Genomic DNA, 25910 nt, shown 5'->3' with positions numbered 1-25910 from the left:
TATGGAATTCTTAAACAATCACAAGTGGTACCAGTGCAAATACTTAATCAGACTATTAAGTTATAATACAGGATTCTAACTGAGTAAAGTGCAATACAGGATTCTAATTGAGTAAAGTACAAAGCATTACAGGTGGACATGAATTTCAAATAATAAATTCGTTTAATGCTAATTTAGCAAAATAATTGTGCAGAATTACATAATTAAATCACCTTTGTAGACTAAATTAGAGTTAAGGCCAAATGGAAATGAAGAAGTAAATGTAAAAGAAAACCCCAAGAATCCCAAAAGCTTGGACATAATTAAACTATTGTTTTGTTATAGGTGACTTTTCCTGAATGTGTCAGGTGGATAACAATAGAGTTTGACACTCAGTGTGGCACTGCTCAGTCAGAGGATGTTCTTCGTTTACTAATTCCTGTCAGAATTGCACAGAGCCTGGGATTTGGACCAAAGCATAGCTCTGTTCATGAAAACCTTAATTCATGGATAGAACTAAAAAAGTTCTCTGGATCTTCAGGATGGCCTACCATGGTGTTAGTATTGCCAGGTAATACAGAGCTACTGGTATGCATACTAGAAATGTGAATTACTACAATAATTAGAGGAAGTTTGATTTTTCTGCAGAATTATCTTGGCAAACAAATTAAGGAATGGTCTTTATCCAAGCTGGCAAGTTAATTATGTCTGTAGTAGGTTTCTTGCTTGAAAATTATTGATCTGCTTGTTTATTCTGTGGTTTTAATTGTTATTTTGCATATAAAGGCTGGATTTCATATGTACTTACGTACAAGAAACATACAAAATGAGGAAGAATATATTTATTTTATCCTTTTACTTCTTTAAGGGAATGAAGCTCTTTTTTCTCTGGAGACTGCATCAGACTACGTGAAAGATGAAAAAGCTTGTTTTTATGGCTTCAAATGTTATGCAATTGGATATGAATTTAGTCCAGGAAGTGATGAGGTAAGGGAAAAAGTGAGATAGTTATAATTGCTGCACCTATTAAATCTCCTAATAAATGCACCTAATAAATTTCTTGAGGGTAAAAAAAGTAGTATTTTCACTTGTGACTAAGTTGCATTAGCAAAATATTTTTAGGTTAATTTTACACACGTTCTAAATTTTTTTGTTAAAGACGTTATTAATTTGGAATTCTTTAATCAGGATATTATTGAAATGGCTTTTTGCATGGTTTGTGGCACTCTGCAAAAACATAGTGTGATTTTATCTTGTGTGTCAGTGGGATACAAGATTTCCTGAAATTCTGGCCTACTCTTGCATCAGAGATCCAAAGGTGTGGAGTTCTCTACTGTCACTGCCAATTGAATGACATGCTTGCATTATTTACAGTGCTCACTTACACCAGAACTCTGACTCCTTGGAAATGCTGTGTGCATCTGGGCTACCTCAGGATTTACCCAGTGGTCTCCTCAATTTTGCCTTTAAGGACATGAGTCATTTCTACCACTGTTTATTGCAAAGGGAAGATCAAATTTGTTCATGTCCTTGACCCAGTTCTTTCTTTTGCAATTTCTTTACATGGCAGATAGAAAACATACCATAATATTATTACCTATGGTGGGCCCACGGGCTTTCAGCAAAATCAGGTTTATAATTCCTACAGATGATCTAATCAGTCAGTGTTTGAATAGAAATAACTTTAGCTTAAGCAAAAAAACAAACAAAAAAAATATAGATGCATGTCATGCTTTTTCTTTAAAGCATTAAAAAAAATGCTGGCATGTTTTGAACAGTCAGTGCTAAAATATGTTAGCCAGTACCTTAAGACTATAATCTAAAGAAAAGTTTTAAGTAATTGTTTTAAAACATACTTTTTTATTCTAAAAATTTTGGTACACTGTCCTATGTCACAGCAAAACATGGCAGTAGCTGTACAACAAGAAATACATTACTGAGAAGATTCAAACTGGGACACAGTTTTTCTTAAAACATTGTCAGGAAAATGTATTTATTTTCCTGTTTTTTGAGACATTAATTATGTTTTATTTTTTTTTTATTTGAAGGGTATTATTCAGCTGGAGAAAGAACTGGCAAATTTAGGAGGATCTTGTGCAGCAGCTTTGATGAAGAAGGATTTAGCGCTTCCTATTGGTAGGAGCATACTTCATTATTTCACCATTTTCCATGTTTTCTGAATTGATAGTACATTTAAATCTTATTGTTGCTTTTAGTTAGAGCTAATAATACAAACTTGAGTCTTCAAGCTGAATTAATCAAACAAAAAAGTTGTCAGTATTTTCTGTTCACTATTTTCCCATTGTGTGCATATGGGGAGGAGGGAAACCTGCTCATTTTAATTTGAATGAGCTCATCCCATCTACGGGTAGCGTATGACTGTATGAACTGTGTCCCACGGTTTCCTCATGGTACTTCATAAATGTGCAGGTATCTTTTATTTTTCTTTCACTGTTCTTTTCTTCCCACATTCCACACCTCTCTGAATGAAAAAATACCTGCAGCATTGAAGTGCAAAATTTAAAACTACTGTTTTAAAGTTGAAAGTGAACATTTCATCTGTATACCTTATCCCATTTCTAGTATGGTAGTAGAAATAAAAATATTTCTACTATAGCTTTTTCTTAAAATTAAAAAAGAAATCACAAGTTTTTACAGCAGATGCAGCAAATAAAGGTTTCTAGTAACCCCACTGCAATTTAAAATGTAAGGAAAAATGAGTTTGTGGAAATTAATGGATGTAGAGATGAAATTAGAACTTCTTATGATGCAGCCATATTATGAGTAATATAATTTCTCTTAAATAGCATCAGCTGTAGGGAAAACAAGCTCATAATATATAATAGGATATCCCAATCATTTAAATTTGAAGCACAAATGGAAGCTCAGATACTGTTTCAATGGAAGCGTGGATTAATGAGCAGAAGAGCACTGATCAGTGTGGAGTTATAATCACAAAATCTACTTCCATATTTTGCTTGTGTAATTGGTTTGTATAGAAATTTCTTACTTTGTTGTAAGGAGGCACCTTAGTTGAACTAATGGATCTGTATTTTATTCTCCAAAGTGGAGGCAATTCTACAGATTAAATAGTGCCCTCATGTCTTAGTCCTCAAGGTCCTTAGTTCGTGGGCTTCTCTTGGTTTTGCTGTTCTTCTGTAAACAACAACAAAAAGATGGAAATCTTTGTAACTTAATCTCACATATTTTGCAATACTTCTTACTTCTCTCTTAGGAGCTTTTCATGTTTGTTCCGTTTAAATGCCTAAAACAAGGAGGGTGGCACATAGATTGGCTTTATGCTATCCCATAGAAGTTTGAAATGAAATAAGCAGTTAAGTTACTTATGCAGTCACAGCTGTGTTTAAAAGTGGTCGTGTATCATCTGGTAGAGAGAAGGGATAGGTGCATTGCCTATAAGGAGTTTCCTGATTACTGATCTAATAGCAGTTGATGCGTGTAACTGTTCATCTAACGTCAGCACAAGAACTTTAACCAATTCTCTTAATGTTTCTGGTAAGATTACAGTGCTTGTGCTCTGTAAGTGTATTGCTTCTCTACAAGGCTACTGTACCCTCTAAGTAAACAAAACTGGTGAATTACAGTCAACAGTGGTAGTGTTTGCAAATGGAAACTACAGTGCAGCCTTTTAAGATGGTTTTCAGTTGTGTGTAATTTTGCTTTGTTTGAGTGTTTTGGCTGGTGTCTCAGAAAAACACTGTGGCAGAAAGAGGTAAAGCTGTGGTTTTCTACAGCAACATTTAAATGCCTTAATATCAGACTTCTTTTCCTTCTTCTGCATCCTAGGTTATGTATCTTCTACCTTTTGCTGCAAGTGAAATGGTTCTTTAATACTGTTATTCCTAATCTGCAGAGCCCTGTCACCTTACTTGTGGGAGAGTGTCCCTTAAGAAAAACCTACATAGAATAATAGAATCTACAGAATAAATAACCGTATAAAAGACTTTATTGTAATGCATGCACACAAGGAAGGCCCTTTTTAGTGGATTTTCATACTTCATTATAATTTCCAGAGTTTTACTTTTTAGTACTTGTTGTAGTGGGTGTTTTCAATGTGCAGATAATCAAATATTTGTGTGAGTGCTCCTCTAGAAGTATTAGGAAGAAAGGTGTTTTGAAGGACCTAAGTAGCTTAAACCTATTTTGCTCCAATGGAAGATGGACCAGAAAGTGATTTCTTTGCATATTAGGAAAACTTACCTTTTAGTAAACACCCAAATACTGTTCAAGTTACCATTCAAGTTACTGTTCAAAAGGTTCTTCCTTCTTGCCTGTTAAAGACTTAAATTTAAGATGCTTCTTCCCAAGAGAGATCTGGTCTATGACCAAGATCTGACTTAAACACCGCTGTGAAATTGGTTGATGCATTTAACATTATTATGTTCTTAATTGTATGGAGTTTGGTAGTAGTTTATTTATGAGGGCAGTTTTTAGATTTCTTTATTTCTTTGAATTTTAAAAAATTGCCTTGGGACTTGATTTTTCTTATTTCTCTTTCTTCTGACTGGTAGAATTGCCTGACATGTTTTTAAAAGAGAGTAGAAATATGGTAATCTTATCTGTTTCACTCTTCTGTTAAAAGACTGTTTGGCAGTTCTGGTCACCCTGGAATCAGACTTTGTGTTGTATTTGTGAGAAAGAAATACCGTGTAATAGTATGTATTTAAGCTTTGCGTTTTAGGACAATCATAATTTATAAAATTGTGCAGAGTTTATAAGGCTTTCAAATAATTTTAGAAAGGTAAACTCTTAAAAGGAAGCAGATGTTGCATGCTTAGAGATACTGCTTCCCAGAAACCATCCTGACCTCTCAAAATCTTTCTGAAAGTATCTAGTTGCACCCAAAAACTTGCCATACATACAGTCTTGGAGATAAAATAAGCACCAAATTTTTGTTTTATGCAACTTGCGTTGTTCATTTGTGCGTGCACTGATGCTGCATGTTTATTATTTTACTTGAAAATATTTCAGCTGCTGATTAAATGGTATGACACATCATTATGCAAACGTGAAACTTGTAATACAAAAGGCATCATAAAACAGAATTGAATCTCATATTCTGTAATATATAGATAACTGTCCATATAACGTTTATATTTTTCCAGCAGGTAGTGAGTTTGAAGAGGATCTTGAGATACTTGAAGAGGCTGCCTTACAGGTTTGCCTGCAGATTATCTATTGCAATGTACTTAAGCACCTAATTGCATTGAAACTTTGACTGCTACAGAAAAAAATAATTTGTAAGGTTTTGATAGTAGAATGGAATCCAACTTATTATGTACCAGTTTAAGAAAATCATAAAGAATTTCAGTATTTACATTAAATAATTTTTTATAATGAATCTGATTGGAAAAAAATGCATACAGTGTCACACAGAACATTAGATGACTAAGTATTTCAAAATCTGTTTGGCTGAAGTTGCAGTAATTGGCAAGTTTTAAATGTTACCAAAATCAGTCTTTTACATACCTTTGTAATTAGAGAAATAAAATCACATTTTTAGCTGAGCAGTGATGTTAATCAAGTCCCAAATAATGATTGCAGTTGTTCTGGTTTGCTGATGGCCTATTGTTAAGTGCAATGGGAGCTAATGCTGAATCTCCCTCAACTAAAGGTCATTTAACCTCTTTTGGCATAAATTATTATTTAATAGACTGAGATGACTTCTTTGAAAAATTTTTATCAGAGTAAGGTTTGTTCTTCTTGAATGATTTAAAAGGCCCAAAATGTTTGTACCAATTGTGTTACATTATGGGAAAATGTCAACATGTTACTGAAAAGTTGTTCTATGTCTCTCTTCTCACCCCCCCAACCTCTGCCAAAAAAAAAAAAAAAAACCAACCCAAAAAAAAAAAAGGTGTGCAAATCTCACTCAGGCATTCTTGGGAAAGGCTTGGCACTATCTCACTCACCAACCATTTTGGAAGCTCTTGAAGGAAGTCTTCCACTGCAGGTACAAAGCAATGAGCAGTCGTTCCTGGAAGATTTCATTGCTTGTGTACCAGGATCAAGTGGTGGACGACTTGCAAGGTAAAACTGCACTGTTACTTGTCCTTTTAACTGGCTATAGAACTGTCATAATTATTTGAAGTATTAGTTAAAGAAAACTACTTGGCTGTGTTGTTTCCATTAGTACATAAGTTAAAACCACATAGGCATTCAGATGTTATTTCTCTCTTAGCTCGATGTCACATTTGTGCAGACTTGTAGACATTTGTTTTGGAGGCTGTTAGAGATTTTAATGTTTAGATGGTTTTGTTTGCTGTAGGTGGCTGCAGCCTGATTCATATGCTGATCCTCAAAAAACATCATTGATTTTGAATAAGGATGACATCCGATGTGGTTGGCCAACTGTTATTACAGTACAAACAAAAGACCAGTATGGGGATGTTGTTCATGTTCCTAATATGAAGGTAATTATTGTCATCTTGGCTGTTCTGCTTCATCTTGCTGGCTTTTGATTTTTATTGTAGGTATTCCAGAGAATACTCTGGTGTAGGACAGAAAGTGGCATTCATAAAATCATTGTAGTCAGACTTTCTTGCCTCTAAATCCACAAAACTGACAATTTCTGTATTATGCAAGCACCATTTCATGCAATTCGTAACTTACCTGTAATCAACTACACTTTTAGTTGCATAAATAAATCATAAGTGAGGTTTGACAGTGTTGATGTATGAAAGTGACAAGAATTCATTTTTTAATTTGTAAGCCAGGAAACAATATTATAAACTACAGACTTTGTGATGGAAAAAAAGAATCAGAATCGCAATGATGGACCACCTTATAGTTACTTTATTTTAGACTAGAACAATACTTATCCATTTTCTGTTTCTAATACTTGAAAGTTTCTGTAGTCCTTGCAGTTAAAAAAAATAACTGGCTAGGACTGGTGTTCCTGTGTTTGTCTTCAGCCTCTTTAGTTAACCACTATTTTTCTGTACTGGAAAGGAGAGGAGGTGTTCTTGACAGCCTCAGGTAGAGTTCGCAGAATTTTGCATCTTTTGGGGTAAAACTTACATGGCATGTATAAAAGTGGGCTGCTGGATTTCAAGTAGTAAAGCAATGCAAATGAAACAAATGCAAAATGGTTTCCATGTAGTTTTAATAAATTTGGTTACTTCTGTGTTTTAAAGCCTACTACTACTGTAGAGTAGTTGGTTTTGTTCAAGCCCAAGTGTAGATTAAATACCTTTTACAAAGGCATGATTCCTGTGATAAAAGCTCTCAAATCTGCTCTTTGTATGTGATGTAATAATTGAGAGTTGTCTTACAATGAGCTGTAAACATTTTAATGAATAGCAGTTCCACAACAGTAACATAAGAATCAGCTTAGTCACAAACACTGCTTGAGTAGAACTTGTGTGATTACTGACTTAAATTGTAGTGACAGAACAAGTGAAAAACTCTGTGCTGATCTTATCCTATCAGTCAGGAAAAGGATATGTCACAATGTTATCAAAATTATTTCTGGTTTTATTATTTAATTGCTGTTCACAAATGTATTAAAGTGACAAAAATCTTAAATTAATTTAGTCATTCTTCTGGACTCATTCAGTGTGCAATGCAGTGTTGTAATTTATGGTAAACTAAGTAAAATTTTAATAAAAACCATATGTGAAAACTGCAGTATTTAAACATCTGCACTTTATTGCAGATTTCAAATGAGTAGCACATAAACTTATTTTCCAGGTAGTCTGTCTGTCTTTCTCAGAAAATTGTGTACTGCTAGCTGCTACCTGCACTAATGGAGATCCGTGGTATCTCTGGGGGAAAAAGTCAGTTAAAACATGCATTGTATAGAGCACAGTATAAATGTGCAGTGGTGGTGTGAGGTGGCAGAGCCAGCCAGGATCCAGTCTGGCCACTGCTGATTCAGATCTAATGGCCATGATAATTCACTCCAAAATCTGCGCACTCACTTGGAAGACTCTCTTTACTTCATTGCACTTTTCTGTTCTGGGAAAATTTCCCTAGGCATACCAGACTGTGTGCTGCTTCACAGGAAGTGCTGTGGGACTGGCAGAACTGACAGCAGCCTGTGCTGATTTTGTGCTGTTGGTTTGGTGCTTCTCCCCTGCCCATTGGCATATTTCCAAAGATTGGCTTTGCAGATGAAGAGTAGATACATTGGGTTTTGATGCAGCTGGATTTACAGGGAGTGCTCTAAGCACTTTGTCACTGCACTGCATCAGATTTAAAATAATGTGTATTTCATCACTAAATCATATTCCCTCTTCCACATCTATTAATAATAATTACAGGTAGAAGTCAAAGCTATTCCTGTTTCTCAGAAAAAAACATCTTTGCAACAAGAACAAATTAAAAAAGTGCAGCGGATACCAGGGAGTCCTGCAACAGCTGTTTCCCCTAGCAGTGATATGACCTTTGGAGGACTTCCTTCACCAAAGCTTGATTCCTCCTATGAGCCAATGATAGTAAAAGAAGCTCGCTATATTGCTATTACAATGATGAAGGTAAGTTACTGTAATTTTGGCACTATAACTATAGAAGTCAGCATTCAAAGTGTGTAAAGGTATGCAACAGAGATGGGAAAATGTATGTTTACTTGTGATCCCAGTCTGAAAATATTCAACTAATTAAATGCAAATTACTGTGATCATATATTAGTTCAACAATAAACTAAATACATCAGAAGGGCCAAGTACTTAAACTCTAAAGCAGTTAGATTGGATTAGCATAAAAAGGAAAGTTGTCTTTGATTTTGATTAGACAGATTAACAAGTTAGTCTGAGTCACTCAGGAGAAATAAAAACAGGTATTGAAATGGTGAGGAAAAGTTAAACCAGTGTATTTATTTATATGGAGTTGTAGGGTTGCAGTCAATACATATTTAAAACTGGAACAGGTGAACATAGGAAAAGGTAAGAGCTCAGCATAGTAAAGAAAGACATACAAATGATTTATATATCGATGCATGTGTCTTAAGGGCATCTCATGGAATGAACCACTGTTAAATGGATCAGCTCAGATGCTTTGGCAGGAACAGTTTTTAAACAAATGAAAAGTGAGCAGTCAGTGTTGATTTGATTGAGTATATTATAGCACATGCAGTAAATGTACATATGTGTACCATACTGACCCAGTTAAGAGATGTGACATGTTGTGTACAACTAACAGATGCTCAGCTTAATGAGACAGGATTAGCCAGGAGGGTAGAGAAGGATAAACTAGCACCTTTTAAGAGGGTACAGGGTTTTTTTTTGCAAAGGATAAGGCTGCAGTACCTGATAGTGCAGCTGCGTACAGAATAGTGTCTTAAAAGATCAATGAAAGAACTATTAAATCAATGTAGTGTGCAACAAATGGTTTAAGATCTTGCTAAATCATGTGCATATCAAGGTGTGATTTTGGCATTTTTATTTGAGCTTCTGCAAACATCACTTCTTGGTTTGATGCTTCTTTTAAAAATTACTTGAGGAGAGGCAGAAATACATTGTTCCCTAACTTAGGGCTAAGATGATCTTTCTGATAGCCACTGTCCACAGGTACCAGCTTCTTCTTTTCCAGTGAGAGGTATCAAATCTCCCCACGCAACTCTCAGAGCAGTATATCTTTTAATGCATGAGCTCTAGGGTAAGTGATGGTGGTGCACGTGTAGGATGTTCAGAAACTCTTGTAGATTTGATGATGTGAGGAATGCTTAATATCAGCTAGTTAGTATGTAATCATTATTTAATTGAAGTTAGTCTAAGGGAAAATTAAAATGGAAGGATTCATTAGCAATCCTTTTAGTAGATAATAACAGTATGAATCTTTATAAAGATAAAAGGAAGAAGACACCAAGGTTAAATTTAAGAAGTGTCTCTTCACTGAAACATGCTTGATTTCCAGAGAATCTTCCCAAGGTTCCTTTCAAGTCAAGTCCTTTCCATCTGAAACTTTATGAATTCAAGGCATTGTAAATATTCTGTTCTATTTCCCTGCCTGCATTATTGAGCACACTCATTTCAGTGCAAAATAGAGATGTCCTCTGATATTTTCGTTTTACATCAGCCTGCACATTATATCAGTATTTTATACAAACACCTGAATATGATTATAAAATCTAGTTTCTCACTTCATAAAAATCTATAACTAAATTTTGACATGTTTGGGGGACTGATACCTAAAACTATATCCTTATATAGGGACCCAGAATGGTTGATCTGCATATATGTTCCAAGGTTTTTATCCTTCCTTTTGCTGGTTTTGGCTTAACAGAGGAATCTGGTAACTTAGCAGCTATTGCAGCCCAGGGAGATTCTTGCTATGAGGCTTTGTGCACTTCTAGGACTAACTCAGTTTTCTTATGGGGCTTTTCAGAGCAGTGACTTCACAAGTTGCTATGGAAGTGAACCAGGTCCTTTCTGTAGTGTAAGTTAATGGAAGTGTCACTTTAATGTTGAGGGAATTTCATCTTCACTTCGAGTTGAAAGAAAAAGGATGTGAAATTTCAAAGCCCCTGGGCTGGTTTGCAGGTTTTACTTGCAATGTGTTTGCTTTCTTATCTTCTTATGGTCTTCAGTGCACTCTCTGGATTCAAAAGGATTTTATGCAAGTCAGATTTCAAGACATTCAAAGACTTAACAAGGTTTTTGTTAGCAGTACCAATCTTTGTTACCTAAATAATGGCTATTTAATGAGACGGTGAAGGTACTCTTTCATGTGAGCATATGTATTTCTGTGTTTTGAAATTTATTTCTGATTGTCTGTTCAATGTTTCTCAGGTGTGTAAAGTTAGATTGATGTGTTCTTGAAGAAAATGCTCTGCTTTCTTTTATTCAAGACTGATATAACTGTTAGTTTTATGTTTGAATTTAATCTGTTTATAGGCATATGAAAATTATTCTTTTGAAGAACTACGTTTTGCTTCGCCAACACCAAAGAGGTAAACATTAAAAAATTTCTTTTGGATAGGGACTTAAATTAACATGTCCTGATACTTCTGCTTACAAGTGTGTCTGGCAGGTAATTGTGTCTGAAGGTAGAAACACAGAAGTCAAGTATTATGCTGTCTTATATGTAGCAATTTTATTTTAAATCTTTTTTCTTAATTGTTCTAATGTTTCCTTATTTGTATTAGCTACTCTCTGAATGTCTTCTTTTATCATTTGCTATAAATAAATGTGGAATAGAGGATTATATTTTCATAGTAAATAATAGGAGGCTAGTACATTGGAAAGGGAAAAATTGCATTTAGATGATCTGCTAGAAAAAAAGACTAGTTTCCAAACTAAACACTATACTAATCATTATGTGTTTGCCATATATTATGTCCAAAAGACAATAACTGTTCAGTGATTTTTAATTGTTTTGTTTATGCCTAGACCCAGTGAAAACATGTTGATCAGAGTCAATAATGATGGTACATACTGTGCAAACTGGACTCCGGGAGCTGTTGGTCTCTATACCATTCATGTTACTATAGATGGCATTGAAATAGGTACTTAATTTCACTATATTTAAGCATAAATTTATATTATTTCCACTTTGTGTGCTGACACATTTATGTCTTGATGCTCATAAGATGTAATATTACAGTTCACAGCTTAGCTTAGCAGCCAAGTTTTCATTCAGAAGCCTTCTAGTTAAATCACTCTTCTTCGTCAGAAGAAAATACCCCACACACTGAAATAGGAATATATTTATCATGTGGTTAGACTACCAGGTTAACAGGCTATCTTATTATCAACTCAGCATTGAAAGAAGGTCTTGTTTCAGCTGAGAGCGACAGAGAAGTATAGTTAAAGGGAAAAAGAAACCCAGCCCAACACTGAAGAACCTAAGGAAATGCAAAATTGTTCCTGATGATGCTGAAATATATACGGTCATTTGTTCTGAAAAAATTGAGGAGGTGTGGTCTTAAATGAGACTCTACCTGAACTCTTAATTGTTTGTACTGATTTTTTAAATGCTTTTGGTTCATTCCCTGTTGGAAGTCTTCTAGTTATCTTGCCAGTGCTGGGGACTGTGCTATGAGATATTATAGCATGTGGTGGACAGAGTGCCCTTCCAAAAATACTCTGTATCTTGAATGCTCTCATGTAATCCTTACTGGTAATATGGTGAAGATGGCAGTAGAAGCACTGAAGCTGAACCCACATCCAATAAGACTGTTTGGGTGAGTTCATGAGCACCAGCAGTTCCTTTCCCAGTACTGACCAGCACCTTTAGTAAACACATAGTGATACTCACAAGTACACATAATTCATGTAGAAATGGAGTGGGATGCCATCCTCAAGCACTGTGTGTAAGGTAAACATTTAGTAATTATAAATATAACTCTAAACCTTCATTATTAAATAGGTGTGAGTATACTCTTAATACTTAGCTGTGCCATTTTTCTGCAATGGAACTTTCTGATTCAATCATTATGTTAGACTATACCCTCTGAAGCTTTCATGTACCTATGCTTGACCCATAATTGTCAATTTTTGACTGCTTAAGTCCTGGTAACAGTTTATTTTCGTTTCAAGCCTTTTATGTTCTTGATGCTTGTAGATGGCTTCTGTTACTGCCATACATGTTTAAAAGGGCGTTAGTGGAACCAGCAGTTTTGTTGCTAGGTCTGGATGCTTCTTTTCAAGATGTTGTTCTTCAGAGTGTCACTCTGTAAAATGAAACAAACACCACAAAAGTGTCTACAGTTGCAGTTTGCTTTTAATAGTGATGGCAGAGGCAATTTCTTTGAATGTTATTGCTCAGGGTTATATTCATCTGTTACTTAAATTTTTGTGTCTTTCTCCAGATGTATTTACATGTGTTTTATTTCACAAACAAGAATGTCACTTTTCCAGTGCCTTCAGGTTTTTTAACAGCATTAGTAATTAAATACGCCAATTCTTTACATTATAGGCCTTTTCTGGCTTTTCATGACATGGCTTTTCAGGCTCTTACATCTATGTCTCATATGTAGCAATTAGCTTCAATTCAGTACAGCTTTGTATAAGCTACTGCCTCTCCAGAAGCTTTCACTTGTACTTCTCAAACATTAGACTTGTGTTGATAATTCCTTGAAACATAACCTACAGACACTATTATGATGCAAAATTTCCTGGTAGTGCTTTGTATATACGCTGTGACAGATATCTAATAACAGTATGAAACCACATATCTGTAAATTTCCACATATGAAAATGGAAATGTTCAAAAATTAATACCTTGCACCATGAAGCAACTGCAAGTGTTGATCTTGGCAGACAGATAAGTAAGTGGTCATTTTGTTTACTCTTAAATTGTAGTACAGATAAACTTAGTTACTGTTTAACTGATATATCCCCTTATATTTATTTTTTTTAAACTTAGTCTTTGTTTGCTTGTAGACGCTGGACTAGAAGTGAAAGTAAAAGATCCTCCAAAAGGAATGATACCTCCTGGAACCCAACTTATTAAACCAAAAGCAGAGCCTCAGCCAAACAAGGTTTGGACTAAAAAAAAGCCCAAAACAGATAGTTATGTTTGGGTGGGACTTCATTGTTGTTTAATATATATTTTATCATATAATAATGCTGCAGACTTAAGGATATTTACAGATCACCTTAACATGCTGAATGAAGTTAAATTAATATACTGGATAAACTTAAACAAATTCAATTCATTTTTTCTTGTACATGAATTGATAAAACTGTTAGAAGCTATACAGAAAGTGCCTTTGCCTTGGTTTTTCAAACAAACATTGCACAGCTATTATTAAAGACACAGACAAAATTTTGCCCTATTATTAGTTCTATTTCTTAGGTATTGTACTATGAATATAGTTGTGCACAAAATTTTATAATGATTTTTTTGTCATAACCATAATCAGTCAGTATAAAATCCATAACCGTTTTCTTTAGTGTATTTTCCTGTCTTAGAGAATGGCATGATGTTGTTTTTTAAAGGTATCTTTTCTGTAGCTTTTGACATCCCCATTTCACCTTATCATTCTACCCTGAAGGATTAAAATAGACAAAACAGAGCAGGTAAGCTGAAATGGGTGGCAGTGGTATAGGGAAAATGCCCAGGTGAGGGAACTATGATGTGTTTCCTCTTAGATGCAAAGGAAGGAATATTAAATGAGGTGCTGATTTTTTTATTTTTTTTTAGTATTATTTGTGTGTATGTGTGTGGACTAAACATGTATTAAAAGATGTGGCATTCTGAAATACCACAAGGTTGCCTTTCCTGTCCTACTGAAACTGGAAAGTGGTTAAGAAATGCACTTATGCAGTGCATCCTGATCTTTTTCTGGACTTCAGAATAATCCAGAGGCAGTAACTTTGTTGTATAGTTCCCCAGTCTTTAAAATGCATCCAGCATCTGCTTCTGCTATTAACAAGATTCTTTTTCCCTGCAGCCATGCCTCAAATTAAAAATAATAAAGGTAGTTTTAGTTTCAATGCAACATTTATCCCTCACTGGGTCTGTTTTGGGTTTTTTTTGTTTTTTTTTTTTTTTGTTTTTTTACACTTTTTTTACACGTTTTTTGCACTTTTCCCCCAAGAAGCTGCTTTTAGACCTTCTCCCTTCCAGGAAGGAAGGCTTCCTGGTTAATTCATTATCTTAATTAGAACTCCCAATTTCTAATGAGAGAGATTCATCTCATGCAACTTAATGATACCTCCACCCAAGCTGATCATCATACATGTTGTTTTACTGTCCCCAGGTTGAGAGAGTTTGATATTAGATTAATTGCTGAATTGTAGTGTTTAATCATCCTGTGTTGCTCTGTGTGCATTTCTTATTTATCGTTCCAAGGTTTAGTCTTTGTAAAAGGAGTCATCTTTGTCCTGTACATAGTGTCTGTAGAACCTGCTGAAAAATTAAACTAGACCTTTAATGGTAAATCATGTAATCGGTCATCTTTCTTCTGTGTCATAATAAATCACGTAACAGGATAATTCTTTGTGTAGCAACAGCAGTATTGTAAGTAATACAGCAAGGTAATAATTATACTGTGCTTCATGTTTCTGAAGCCAAGAATGCAGATTAGACATATATCAGTCAGACAGAGTCCAATGTACCAAATCATGTTTTGCTGAGAAAGAGGGCTTAGCTGAGCTCTAAATGCTTGATCATCAATGTCAGTCTGAAATTTCAGATGGTTATAACCAAAGGACACTAACAGTGCATTCAGTGGTGATCTGTTGTTAACTAGAAACACCAAAATATTTTCATTGAGGCACTGGAGCCATTCTAGTTTTGTAGCCAAACATTACTTAAATTGCAATCTGAAAATGGGTACTATGTTATGATTTTATGTGTGTTCTTCATTCTTTGTTACTTGAAGTCAGATGAAAAATCTGAAGTGGACTATGATAGCAATCTGTATTCAAGCTGGGGTATATGACCCATAAGAATTGCTGCCTCCTTATTAGCTGCAAAGGTTAAACTAACGAACTTGCAAGAAACTTCATTCCACGTCCTCTTGAAGAAAACATTATTTTTCAAGCTATGTAATGTAATTCAGGGTAGTTGGAACCTACTGGAAGAAAATTATCTAATTTAACTAAATTTCAAGGTGCAAGACTGGTACCAGAATGACTGGTTGCTAACACGTTTCTACCGTTCTGACGCAACAAGTAGCTAGCATTGATTGCAAAACCAAAAAACAAACCACCAAACCCAAAAGCTCTGCTGGGGTTGGTTTTTCTCACCCCTTCATAGAAGATCAACCCCTTGTCAAGGTTGCTTTATCCTATACAACGCCCCTTTCTGTTGTGTGACATGTACCTCTTTGCAGATCTGTCAAATAAAAAAGCACAGCAACACAGCTCTTGAAAACCGCTGTGCACTGTAGGGATGATGTACATCCGAATTGCTAAGCCCTTCTGCCTTAGCTCTTCAGTTGGCATCCAGTTTGTGTATGCTCCATGGAAGTACTGCCTATGGAGGTGTTACAGTTACAAGACCACTGTGCTATATAGAAATATTCCTAGCAAAGAGGTGCTGTATCAGAAAGAAGACACAGATGATAAAATTTTTCATCATGGTCAGAAATCAGCATAAGGGAATTTCCTGATCTGGCTTTTATTGTATTGTCTGCCAGTGGTTCTACTCCTTAAGCCATTTGTAGTTGTGGGTTAAAGTTTTTTATTTTCTAGTTTAGGTTACCTGTTGCAAAATGGAAGAAGGCTCTTTGCAGGCCTGTGCCTACTCAAAATCTGGAATATGAGTATTTTCCTCTAAATTAAAGTTTTTAATCCAAGTTCTAGCAGACTGTCATAATGATTTTCTGAAGTAACATGATGCAAGGATCCATAATTTGTAAGACATTGTTTTTAGCTTGTTTGTGTTTAGAATGCTGTCAGCAGTAATTCAGCTTTATACTTTTAAAAGGACCTTGTAAGTCTTAGTTTTGTCTGTTGGGAGAATCTAAGTATTATGAGTAAGAGGACCATTAATAAGCAAAACCTTGCACATTTGGGTGTAATTTATGTATGAAATCCTTTACATGCTTCTGGTTTTGGGGTTTTGTTGGTTTCATATTTTGTTCTTTAAATTAGCCTCACAATAAATATAATTTCTTAATTTCTTTAGGGGAAAAAGGGTTCATGCACTTAGCTGTTAACTTTCATTATGTATCACTGAGTTTGTTCCTTACACATCATTCTGTGTTTTATGTTATTATAAATTAAATCCATATTTCCATTGATATTTTTATAATTTTTTACCTGTGGAATTTGAAAATACCTTCCAAGAAAATGGTTTTTATACCATATGGATAGAATATATGCATCTCTGGTTTTAAGAGACCAGTGGGATGGCTTACATTTGTTCTCTATGGGACAGGTGCCTGATTATATTTGAATGACAAAAAAAGTGATAGTGAATAATAAGTGGGAGATTTAGGGGGTGCTGTAGTAAGTCCAGCTAATAGCAAGGAGCCTCTGCTCTAACCTTCCTGTAAGAACAAGAGGAAACTATTGAAATAGCTATTTCAAGAAAGAAAGCTAGAAAGATAATTTTATTTTAAAATGGCTAGTTGAACTCTCTAGTGAAGGAAAATATTGAAATTTTGGTAAAAAGGCTGACTAAAGAGAATGCTACAGTAGCACAACTGAGAAATGGCAATCCCAGGCAGATCAGTTAGGATAAATAAATTTGAAAATGCAAGTCTGGTGAAATTTCCAGCAGCCAATGAAAACGTGTGTTTAAAAAAATCAGATGCTTGTACTGATTATTGTAGGGTATAACAGGAATATTTCCAAGTCAATGCATGCCTACATTATGGTTTCTTGGAACACTATAATGTTATTGATTATAGAAAAAAAGTGATGTTAGACACAGCAGCCATGGGAAACTAGCAACAAACTGTAACTCTTAAGACTGCTGTCTTGTCACTGGCATTTCAGTATCTGTAAGACCTATTTCTTTTTACTCTGAGAGCTCTGTTCCAATTTTTTTTCTTCCTTACTGTCTTTCTTTGCTTCTCTTAGGTTCGCAAATTTGTGGCCAAGGACAGTGCAGGGCTTCGTATCCGTAGCCACCCTTCCCTTCAGAGTGAGCAGATAGGCATAGTGAAAGTCAATGGATCCATCACTTTCATTGACGAGGTAATCAATAAGACATTTCTGTTGAAAATTGGGCTAAGATGTAAAGGTAACTCATGCAAATAATGGGGGTTTTTCCATGTTTAGATGTTGACATACACAACTTAAGATCATAAATTGCAAAAATCTAAGATTACTAATTTAGTTTTTCAAGCTGTCATTTCCTTTACTTACTTCAAAACCTGTGTAACAAACATTTGAGATGGAGACAAGGAAAGAAAATTGCTAGAGTTCATCTTACAATAATACCTCTTAAGATTTAGCTTTTCACTACTTACTATTTCACTGCTTACTATAACTCTACACAAAAATTCAGATGCAGATGTCCTTCTCATTACATCTTTCACTTAGAGATCTGAAAGATCACTACTAGTGTGTTAGACTACGGTGGGTGTATTTTTCTTAACAATATAACTTCATATGCAAGGAGTGTTTTTGTGATTTACCAGCAATGGCAAGTACCAGTCATACCAAGTCATACCAGCAATGGAAAATTGGGAAGTGGGGAATTTATAAAGCTTATGAAGGCTTGACTCTTTCCTCTTTTATTTCAAAGCAATTCTTATTAATGCATGATCCAATTTAAATTTGTCTTCACACTTTGACTTATAAAAAGATATGCTTCCCCATTGCTTTAGAATTCTGATTTTGTCAATATTCCTCTTCGCATCTACTTATGTTGTATCAGCATTTTAAGAATCATTGCTTCTTTGCTGCTGTTGTCTGCCTGAAGTCTGTTAATTCTTCCTAGCTACAGAACAGTTACAGGAGGGCATGGCTCGTTCTTGTTGCTTGTTTCCCATAGATCCACAATGATGATGGTGTTTGGCTGAGGCTGAATGATGAGACAATAAAGAAGTATGTTCCTAACATGAATGGTTACACTGAAGCCTGGTGTCTGTCTTTTAACCAACATCTTGGCAAGAGCCTTCTGGTACCTGTTGACGTAAGTAAAAGGTGCCTTTGAAGAATATCCAAAAGTACACTCTATCCTCATTACAAGACTTTCTTTAATTAAGGCTGCAAAAAGTCCTGAGGTAAACAATATTTTAATTATCAAATACAACATTATACGTGTATGCATTTTGGAGGGCTGCTGTGTAATGAGGGTGGAGTGTAGAAAGATAGGAGGCTTTTTATGATGAAGCTTCTTCTCCTGGAAGAGAAACAGAAGTGCAGGGAGTGTTATAACAAAAGCAGAATAGTATTAGATTGTGGTGTGGTGTGCACCAGGTGTTTCTTATGCTAGATAGGATTGTCTGTGAAGTGGTCCACTGGTGCCATGATTTCAGAAGAGGCTTGCAGCAGTGAATCAATGTAATTGGTGCTTAAAAAAAAAACCAACAAAACAAAAAGTTTTTTAGGGCTCTGGGTTTTGTGGATGTTTTGTGAGTTTTATACCTGAATCTTTGAGTTACCACTTCATTAGCTAATCAAAGGCTCCCAGGGCTTCAAGACAAGCATTGAATTTATAATAAGAGCAAACACAATTTATATTAATAACTTCAGTGGTGATCATCACCACTACGGTTTAAAGGTTATTCCTTTTCTGGAAACCAATTACACTTTTTTGAAAAATGTGAAAGACATAAAAAGGAAAAACTGTATTAGCTAAACCAGTGTTTCTCAAAAGATTCATGAAAATGCAGGCCTTTCTGGCTCATCTGTTTTCATGCATTGCCCTGAGTGGACAGTATCTTGTTTTCTTCTGGGAAGAATGTGAGAATCAGATCTAACTGATACTTAAATTTGATTTGTCATCTTATCTGAGTGACCTGTGCTGATTATTGAAGATAGGTGAGAGCTATTTCATTAAATTAAGCACTGTGACCATTAATATCGCATTGTTGATGTGTTTTGGTTATAGAAAAACTGAGATATTTCCAGTTCCAGTGAAATTGGGCTATTTGCTAGTAGCTAAATCTGGAAATTCATAATACCCTGTGGCTGTTCTGCCAAACACTGTTACATGATGTGAATAGGTCTTGTCTACAAATCATTTGTTGATATATTTCTATTTATAGATTTCTTTCAACTGAATGCTTGTTTGGGAAATCGTTTTAATTTTGCATTTGGGAAGCAAACTATTTCTCTACTCAGAAATCAGTCACTCAGATGTGCCTGTTGTCAGAATGGTTTTCTAGTCTGTTGTAGAATATATGAAAACATGGAAAAAAATTAGACTTGGTTTAAAATTTTGCTTGTATTTTTTTGCCTTAGAAATTGGTAGCTATTAGAAAATTGCTATATTGTACTTCCATGGAATGTTAATATTTCTGTGCAGTAGTTGAATTTTACCAGCTCATCCATGGTAAAAGTGAATTCATCTTCAGTAAATGTATGTCTAGATGGGTATTATCATCTGTTAGATTTTTCTTAGTTGTGTGGTTTTTCGGGTTTTTTTTGTTTGTTTGTTTAGCTAATCTTCAATACCTTTTATTTGTTGAAGGGAATAATTTTGAGCTCAGCAGTTGTCTGTGGTTAGCAAGAACTTTCTGGCTGTCATATTTCATACAGCTCTGGTATGGATGTAGTTTTAGAGAAGAGCATATACTATGCTTCTTGAGAGAAGCCTGAAAAGAAATATCTGCCATGAATAACTGAATATTCAATCTTGACAATATAATTTTGAGAATTCAAATTTCATGTGAATAAGGAGGCCAGGTACAATCAAAGAAAAACATTCAGTTTTCAGGCATTTAATTCTATGTGTATGTAAAGTTCAGATAAAAGATTCTCTCTTGGTTTTGGGGGTTTTTAAAAATTCTTGTGAATTAGTTTCATTGCCATTTAGACTATTGGAAGCTGTTAGGCTTCAGGGTTCTAACATAAGAGGACTTAGCATGTCCTGAAACTATTTGATTTCATTATGACAGTATATAAGCAGTAAGATTTGCTGGTTTGATTCATAATAAGAGGAAGAAAAAGGAAAAAAAATAGTTCTCTAACATTTTATTTCTTAAAGGTTACAAAACATAAGTCAAGGTTCAGAGGGTGACTTTTGAATGCCTTAAGTCTTTACAGCACACCAGCCTAGGATACACTGCTTTATTACAAGATACTTCTTTTGCACAGATATTGCTTTCTTGGTAGGAAGTATTAAAATCTTTTTTATGGTGATTACTAGGTTGAAAATATTTCAAATTACCCCTTTTTTAATTTTTTTTTTCCAAAAAAGGGGCTGTTTGTAAGTTGCCAAATTTGATTTTTGTAGTCCTTTAGAGGTCAATGACTTAAGTCAAAAAGGATGTTCAATTAAGTAATAAATGCTAAAGTTTTGTTGGATTAAATTGTGATATAATTCATATCTGCTCAATCCTGTTGTTTTGCATAGCTGAATGACACAGTGAGCAGAATGCAGTAAAAAAAAAATTTGGTTTTGCAAGATTTTTTGAAGCCAAGCTGTTCAACCAGTTTTGACCTAAAAGGAAGACTGAAGAATGTCTCCTGTGTGATGGAAAATGCAAAGGGAAAATCAAATGCCTGAATTAGGCCATGTTCAAACAGGTGTCACATTACTTCTACTAGAATCCATTTTTTAGTTAACTCTGAGTGTGCAGACTTTTCATCTCCAATTACATTGCTTTTTCATGTTTAAATATGCAGGCTTTTAATAATCAATCCCTGAAGTAAATAAAATTTCTCAGTAGATTTTGGAAAACATGTAAAAACTCCATAAAAAAATTTTAGTTATTCAGTTATTCTGTTTCTTCACTGTATTACGGAACAGTGAGCAGATGAAAAACAGTACAGGTTCTCAGCAATGTTTTGACCTCTTTTCATATTGATGTATATTTTGTGTCTGTATTTTATGTATGTTTATTAGCATTAACTAGGTATTTTATGATAAACACTGAATATTGTAGATCTCATAAATACACTTTCTGTATTTTTGTTGGAGCTATTAAGTTGGATGTTCATAGGAAAGGAGAGATTCATGGCAGTTAGCAGTGTTTTATTTATGTGAGCTCTGGTCATTTGCCTTCTTAGAAAGTCTTCAGCTCTTCTTCTGTTGCTCTTGTCCTTTGGCGAGGAATTGCTTTACAGCCCCTGATCTGAAATTGTGTGTCCAATCCATTGTGGGTAATATAATTGAGATTGTGAATTTAATAGACTGTGATTTTGGATAAGGTGTTTCCAACTCTGGTAGTTATCTTCCCTTCTTTTTTAGTGCTCAGGTATCTGTTTTTGAAGAAATACTTGTAAAATTCCTTATGCAGAAAGTTATTTATTCATGCTTACACATGGTACCTAGTAGAAAGGTACAATGATACAAAATAGTGCATACTAGGAAGAAATAAAAATTTATCTTAGTCAAGATCTGGAACTTGTATTTTAAAAAATCACATTCTAAGTAAGTTCTCATTAGTTCATTTTATATTTAAAACCTCTTAAGAAGAAATATTGTACCCTGGTGTCCAGCTACAAGATTACATTCCCCAGCCACCACTAGCAACCAAGGATTGAGAAACAGCAGATTTTCAAACCATTATTACAATGGAGGAAAGAATCAAAATTAGTACGTAGGCTCCAGTGCTTGATCACAACCTCAGAAAGCTGAATGTTCTGTGGAAACACTGAAGGACATCGACAAAAGATTTCTACCGTTGTTTTAAGCATGGTGGAAAGCAATTGGAGAGTAAGATTGTGTTGGATAAAATGTCAAAATAGCTGTTTAAGTTAAGTCTTGGTTTTGAAAAATAATAACTGAGGTTTTAAGTATTTCCTAACGGTTCAATGATTTTTCATGGCAAGGGAAATTAATTTTTTTAATCTCTGAAACTTAAAATTTATTGAGAGAAGTATGAATTTCTAAAATCAGTTTTAGATCTTGGAAAGTCTTGAAGGAAAGCATTAACTAAATCTACAGATGAGAGCAAAAGGGCTAAATTCAAAGCTTCTGTGTAGTAGTTTCTTCAGAACAAAAACTTGGTTCTCAAATAGATGCCTGATCTGTTCATCTAGACTGGTGTACAGTGTTATAATAGCCAGGAAATTCTCAAGCTCACAGAGCAAAGGAGAACTTCTAGTTTGATCTTCTTGATGTTTCTAAGCCAGCATGGTCCCACTTCACTGCTGTTGGTTTCCCATGTATGTTTTACACATAGAGCTCTATGATGTAGAAAAACAAATGTTTATAATGATAACCTAAATATTTTAGGCATGGGTAGTCCATGTTTCTCAGTGGTAGTCCATCAGAAAAAGGGAGATGTGCTGCAAAGTAATAGAATCAGTTTAAGTAGGTTGGATGCCTATGAAGCGCACTCATTAGGCACATGTAGGCTTTTTATATTGCTATAGTTTTATGCCAAATTGATAAGCTTTTACTTTGCTTATCTTCCTATTTAACACCCTCCCCACCTTCGCCAGTGCATGTATCACTAGTGCATTGCTACCTCCTTCAGTTCTGGGTAAAGGAACTCAGTTCTAAAGAAATGCTGGTGTTGTGACAATTTGCCTGTCTTTGTCAAAAAGGCAGATAATTTGTTTTATTGAACCTTGATGTTTGCAAGCAGTATATAGTAGATCATTGGCTTCTATCGTGGGATAACCGTGTAGATTTGCTTACTTACTTTTAACATGTTAGTGCTTTTTCTAGGAATACAGATGAAGCATGCCAAGGTGTTTTGTACTTGCTTCTGCCAGGAAGGATTTACTGCATTAGCTCCTGTTAAATTTTAATGTGGCTGCTGAGTAGGGATTTCATTTGGTTCCTGTATCAGGATGGGAGAGGGAATTAGATTTTGATACTTCTGCTCATAAAGATGAAATGGGTACTTTGTCAAAGGGATTCCATCATAAATACCATCAATACAATTATTAGTACTGCTAAATATACACTGTTCTTTCATTTGACAGAAACAGTGAAAATTTCTTTAAAATTAGTAGCAACTAGCTTATGGAGAAAAGATAGCTTCTTTTTCATGTTTTTCAGTTATTAAAAAATGCTGTCCTCACTGTTTTGTGGGAGGAAAGATCAAACAGAACAGCAGTACTTATTTCTGTAGTGTGGTCAATTGGTTATAAGATTAGTGATGTCTGTCTGGCAGCTGTATTTGGTTTAGGATAACTCATAACTAACTAGTTAATGCATTGTATGTTTTACAAAACTATTGAAATATTAGCAGTTGTTCTCCATATAAACCTGAAATTTTTTTGCTCTGGTAAAAAATATGATTTTGATGTGCAAAGTGGTGAAACTATGCTGTGCAAGTGAACTCCTTTCAGCAGCAGAGAGCTTAGCCCTTCTGCATCTCCTCAGTTCTGACTGGGTGACTAAAATTCCTTGCCCTTGTCTTGCACCGGTTGAAATCATCTTTCAGAACAAGAGACCATCTCGCTAGAAAACTGGTTTGTGATGGGATTAGCTACTGTTTCTTTGTAACAGAAATTCAGATTTTTCTGTGTGTGAAGTCTCAAGTTTTATAAGGGATGTCTGGCTCTTAATTTCAGTAAATGGCATGACACACTACATCCATTTTGAGCTTTTGACATACTAAACTGTTTCTGTGTAATGGATGATTTGCCACAGTGAGCAATGGACTCAGGTGACTTGATTAGGAAAACGAAACTTTCCCTTTTTGCAAAACATTCTACCAGTAAGTTTACTTGAGGAGAAAGTTTGCATTGTAGTACCTTGAGATTCTTCCTCCAGTATTTCTTTGTTCCCATTTCTTTGTTGATATATGTCTTTTTTTTTCGAACTTTGTTGCTCAGAATGTCTTTAATGCTAGCCAAGGAGTAAGGGATTTGGACTTTTTTTCATGGACTTCCAAAGCTTTACCCCCTAAGGTGAGTTAAATTACAGGAACAGTCACACTGTACCTCATGTTTTCAGAATGCACCTTATGATTCAACTTCATGCTGAATATTCTTTGAAGTCTGTTTTACTGTGAATTATTTTTATAGGAAATAGCAGATTTGCATTCAGTGCTGTGTCTGTCTCTCTTTCTTCTAAAATGAAAAAAAAATACCAGGGCAGATTATTAAATGTTTATTAATTCATGAGTAGCACTCTCCTTTTTTAACAAACCAAATCAGAAATTCAGTGAGGTGACCTAGTAAATAACAAAGCTTTTCATTCTCCTTTAGAGCAGAATTTACTGGTAATTTTTTTTTTCTGTTATTGGAGGCTCTACTTAAAGTTGCAGCATCTAATATGATGATATTTGTGTGAGTAAAGCCACAGATATTTAATAAATACCCTGCCTGTTCTTAATGTTTGGGGTTTTTTTAAATTATTTAATTCTAGGAACATGGTATGTTGTGTACAGTTAAGCAGTTTAAATTTACTTTAGAAACGTTTATCTAAATACCAAATATGTAATGTTTTGAGATGGATTTTTTTTGTATGAACTTTGTAATGAAGACGATAATGTGTTGTGTGTTTTGGTTTAGAATTTTTAAAACTTTTTTGTCCACTGATTCTTCTTCCCCAGAATAGCAGACTTCATTATATCAAGATCTAGACTATGTTTAATTTCTTTTTCCTGAAACCAATTTACCTCAGCTTGCATTAACTTGGTTTGTAAGTTACATATTTCCATAACAGAATCATTTTGGTATAAAGGCTTCTTGAAAAAAAACCTGCTGTATTAGTCTGGACACAGTGCACAGACTTCCATACCAAAAAAAAGCTGAAAATAGGATAATTAATGAGATCAGGAAATTACATTCGTTTAAAAGTAATTAACATAACCAGAAGTTTGGCTTAAACCTGACAAAAAAAGTATTCTTTCTCACAGCAGGAAGTGAACTCCTGGAATGTGTTTTTACAGGAGATGGATGAGGCAGAAAATATCAGCATGCTCAGAAGAAATTAAATTTCAAGAAACCAGATTCATAAATAAACACTGAAGAAAATAGGGTATTCCCTGTACCATGCATAATAGAAAGGTTTTAAATGCTGTTGGTATATAAGGGACAGACCAGCAGTAAATGCTTTTACGCTGATTCTAAAGAGCATCTCCTGTTGCTGAGCACAGTAGACTGAATGAGGTGAACCACTGGCTTCATCCAGTACTACATAATGTAGTTTGTAACTTTGAGTTGCTTCTTAAAAAGCACCTATGACTTTAAGTATAATAGAACTTGCTCCTGCTTCTTACTTGCATTCTTCTGAAATAAATGCACATTTGTTACTCCTATACCTTACAGTTTTTTTGTACAAAAGCTTTTCAGTTAAGCTTTTGCTGGCTGAAAAATCTATGCTAATTATTCTCTTTTAGTAACTGCCACTTTTTTTGTAAGAAATTCAAAGTGTTTTCTTCAGGTTTGGATATATATTTCATTGGCAAATAGTATGAAGTAAAATGAATTTATAGGCCCTTTTTATTGTCATTGTGGAAACAGTAAATACACACTAACTTACATGTG

The 25910-nt window shown here is 34.7% G+C and overlaps 1 protein-coding gene across 10 annotated transcripts in view; it reads left to right on the top strand.

Annotated features, from left to right (window-relative positions):
- MYCBP2 (MYC binding protein 2) overlaps positions 1 to 25910 on the top strand; it is a 171926-nt gene that overhangs the window by 98333 nt on the left and 47683 nt on the right. For 3 of the 10 annotated variants that reach the window (XM_062487786.1, XM_062487782.1, XM_062487780.1), the window contains exons 41-53: positions 325 to 550; positions 848 to 966; positions 2028 to 2115; positions 5106 to 5158; positions 5858 to 6030; positions 6269 to 6413; positions 8265 to 8477; positions 10836 to 10891; positions 11331 to 11446; positions 13326 to 13423; positions 17421 to 17537; positions 18340 to 18480; positions 24252 to 24326. In XM_062487786.1, the coding sequence (XP_062343770.1) occupies positions 325 to 550; positions 848 to 966; positions 2028 to 2115; positions 5106 to 5158; positions 5858 to 6030; positions 6269 to 6413; positions 8265 to 8477; positions 10836 to 10891; positions 11331 to 11446; positions 13326 to 13423; positions 17421 to 17537; positions 18340 to 18480; positions 24252 to 24326 (1620 nt within the window). The remainder of the gene's footprint in view (positions 1 to 324; positions 551 to 847; positions 967 to 2027; positions 2116 to 5105; positions 5159 to 5857; positions 6031 to 6268; positions 6414 to 8264; positions 8478 to 10835; positions 10892 to 11330; positions 11447 to 13325; positions 13424 to 17420; positions 17538 to 18339; positions 18481 to 24251; positions 24327 to 25910) is intronic. The other 7 variants (XM_062487789.1, XM_062487783.1, XM_062487781.1 and 4 more) reach the window with 6 other exon arrangements.

The sequence above is a fragment of the Cinclus cinclus genome, chromosome 2 (genome assembly GCF_963662255.1).
Source record: "Cinclus cinclus chromosome 2, bCinCin1.1, whole genome shotgun sequence".
Taxonomy (NCBI): Eukaryota; Metazoa; Chordata; class Aves; order Passeriformes; family Cinclidae; genus Cinclus; species Cinclus cinclus.
This window is presented reverse-complemented; position numbering and strand designations above follow the sequence as displayed.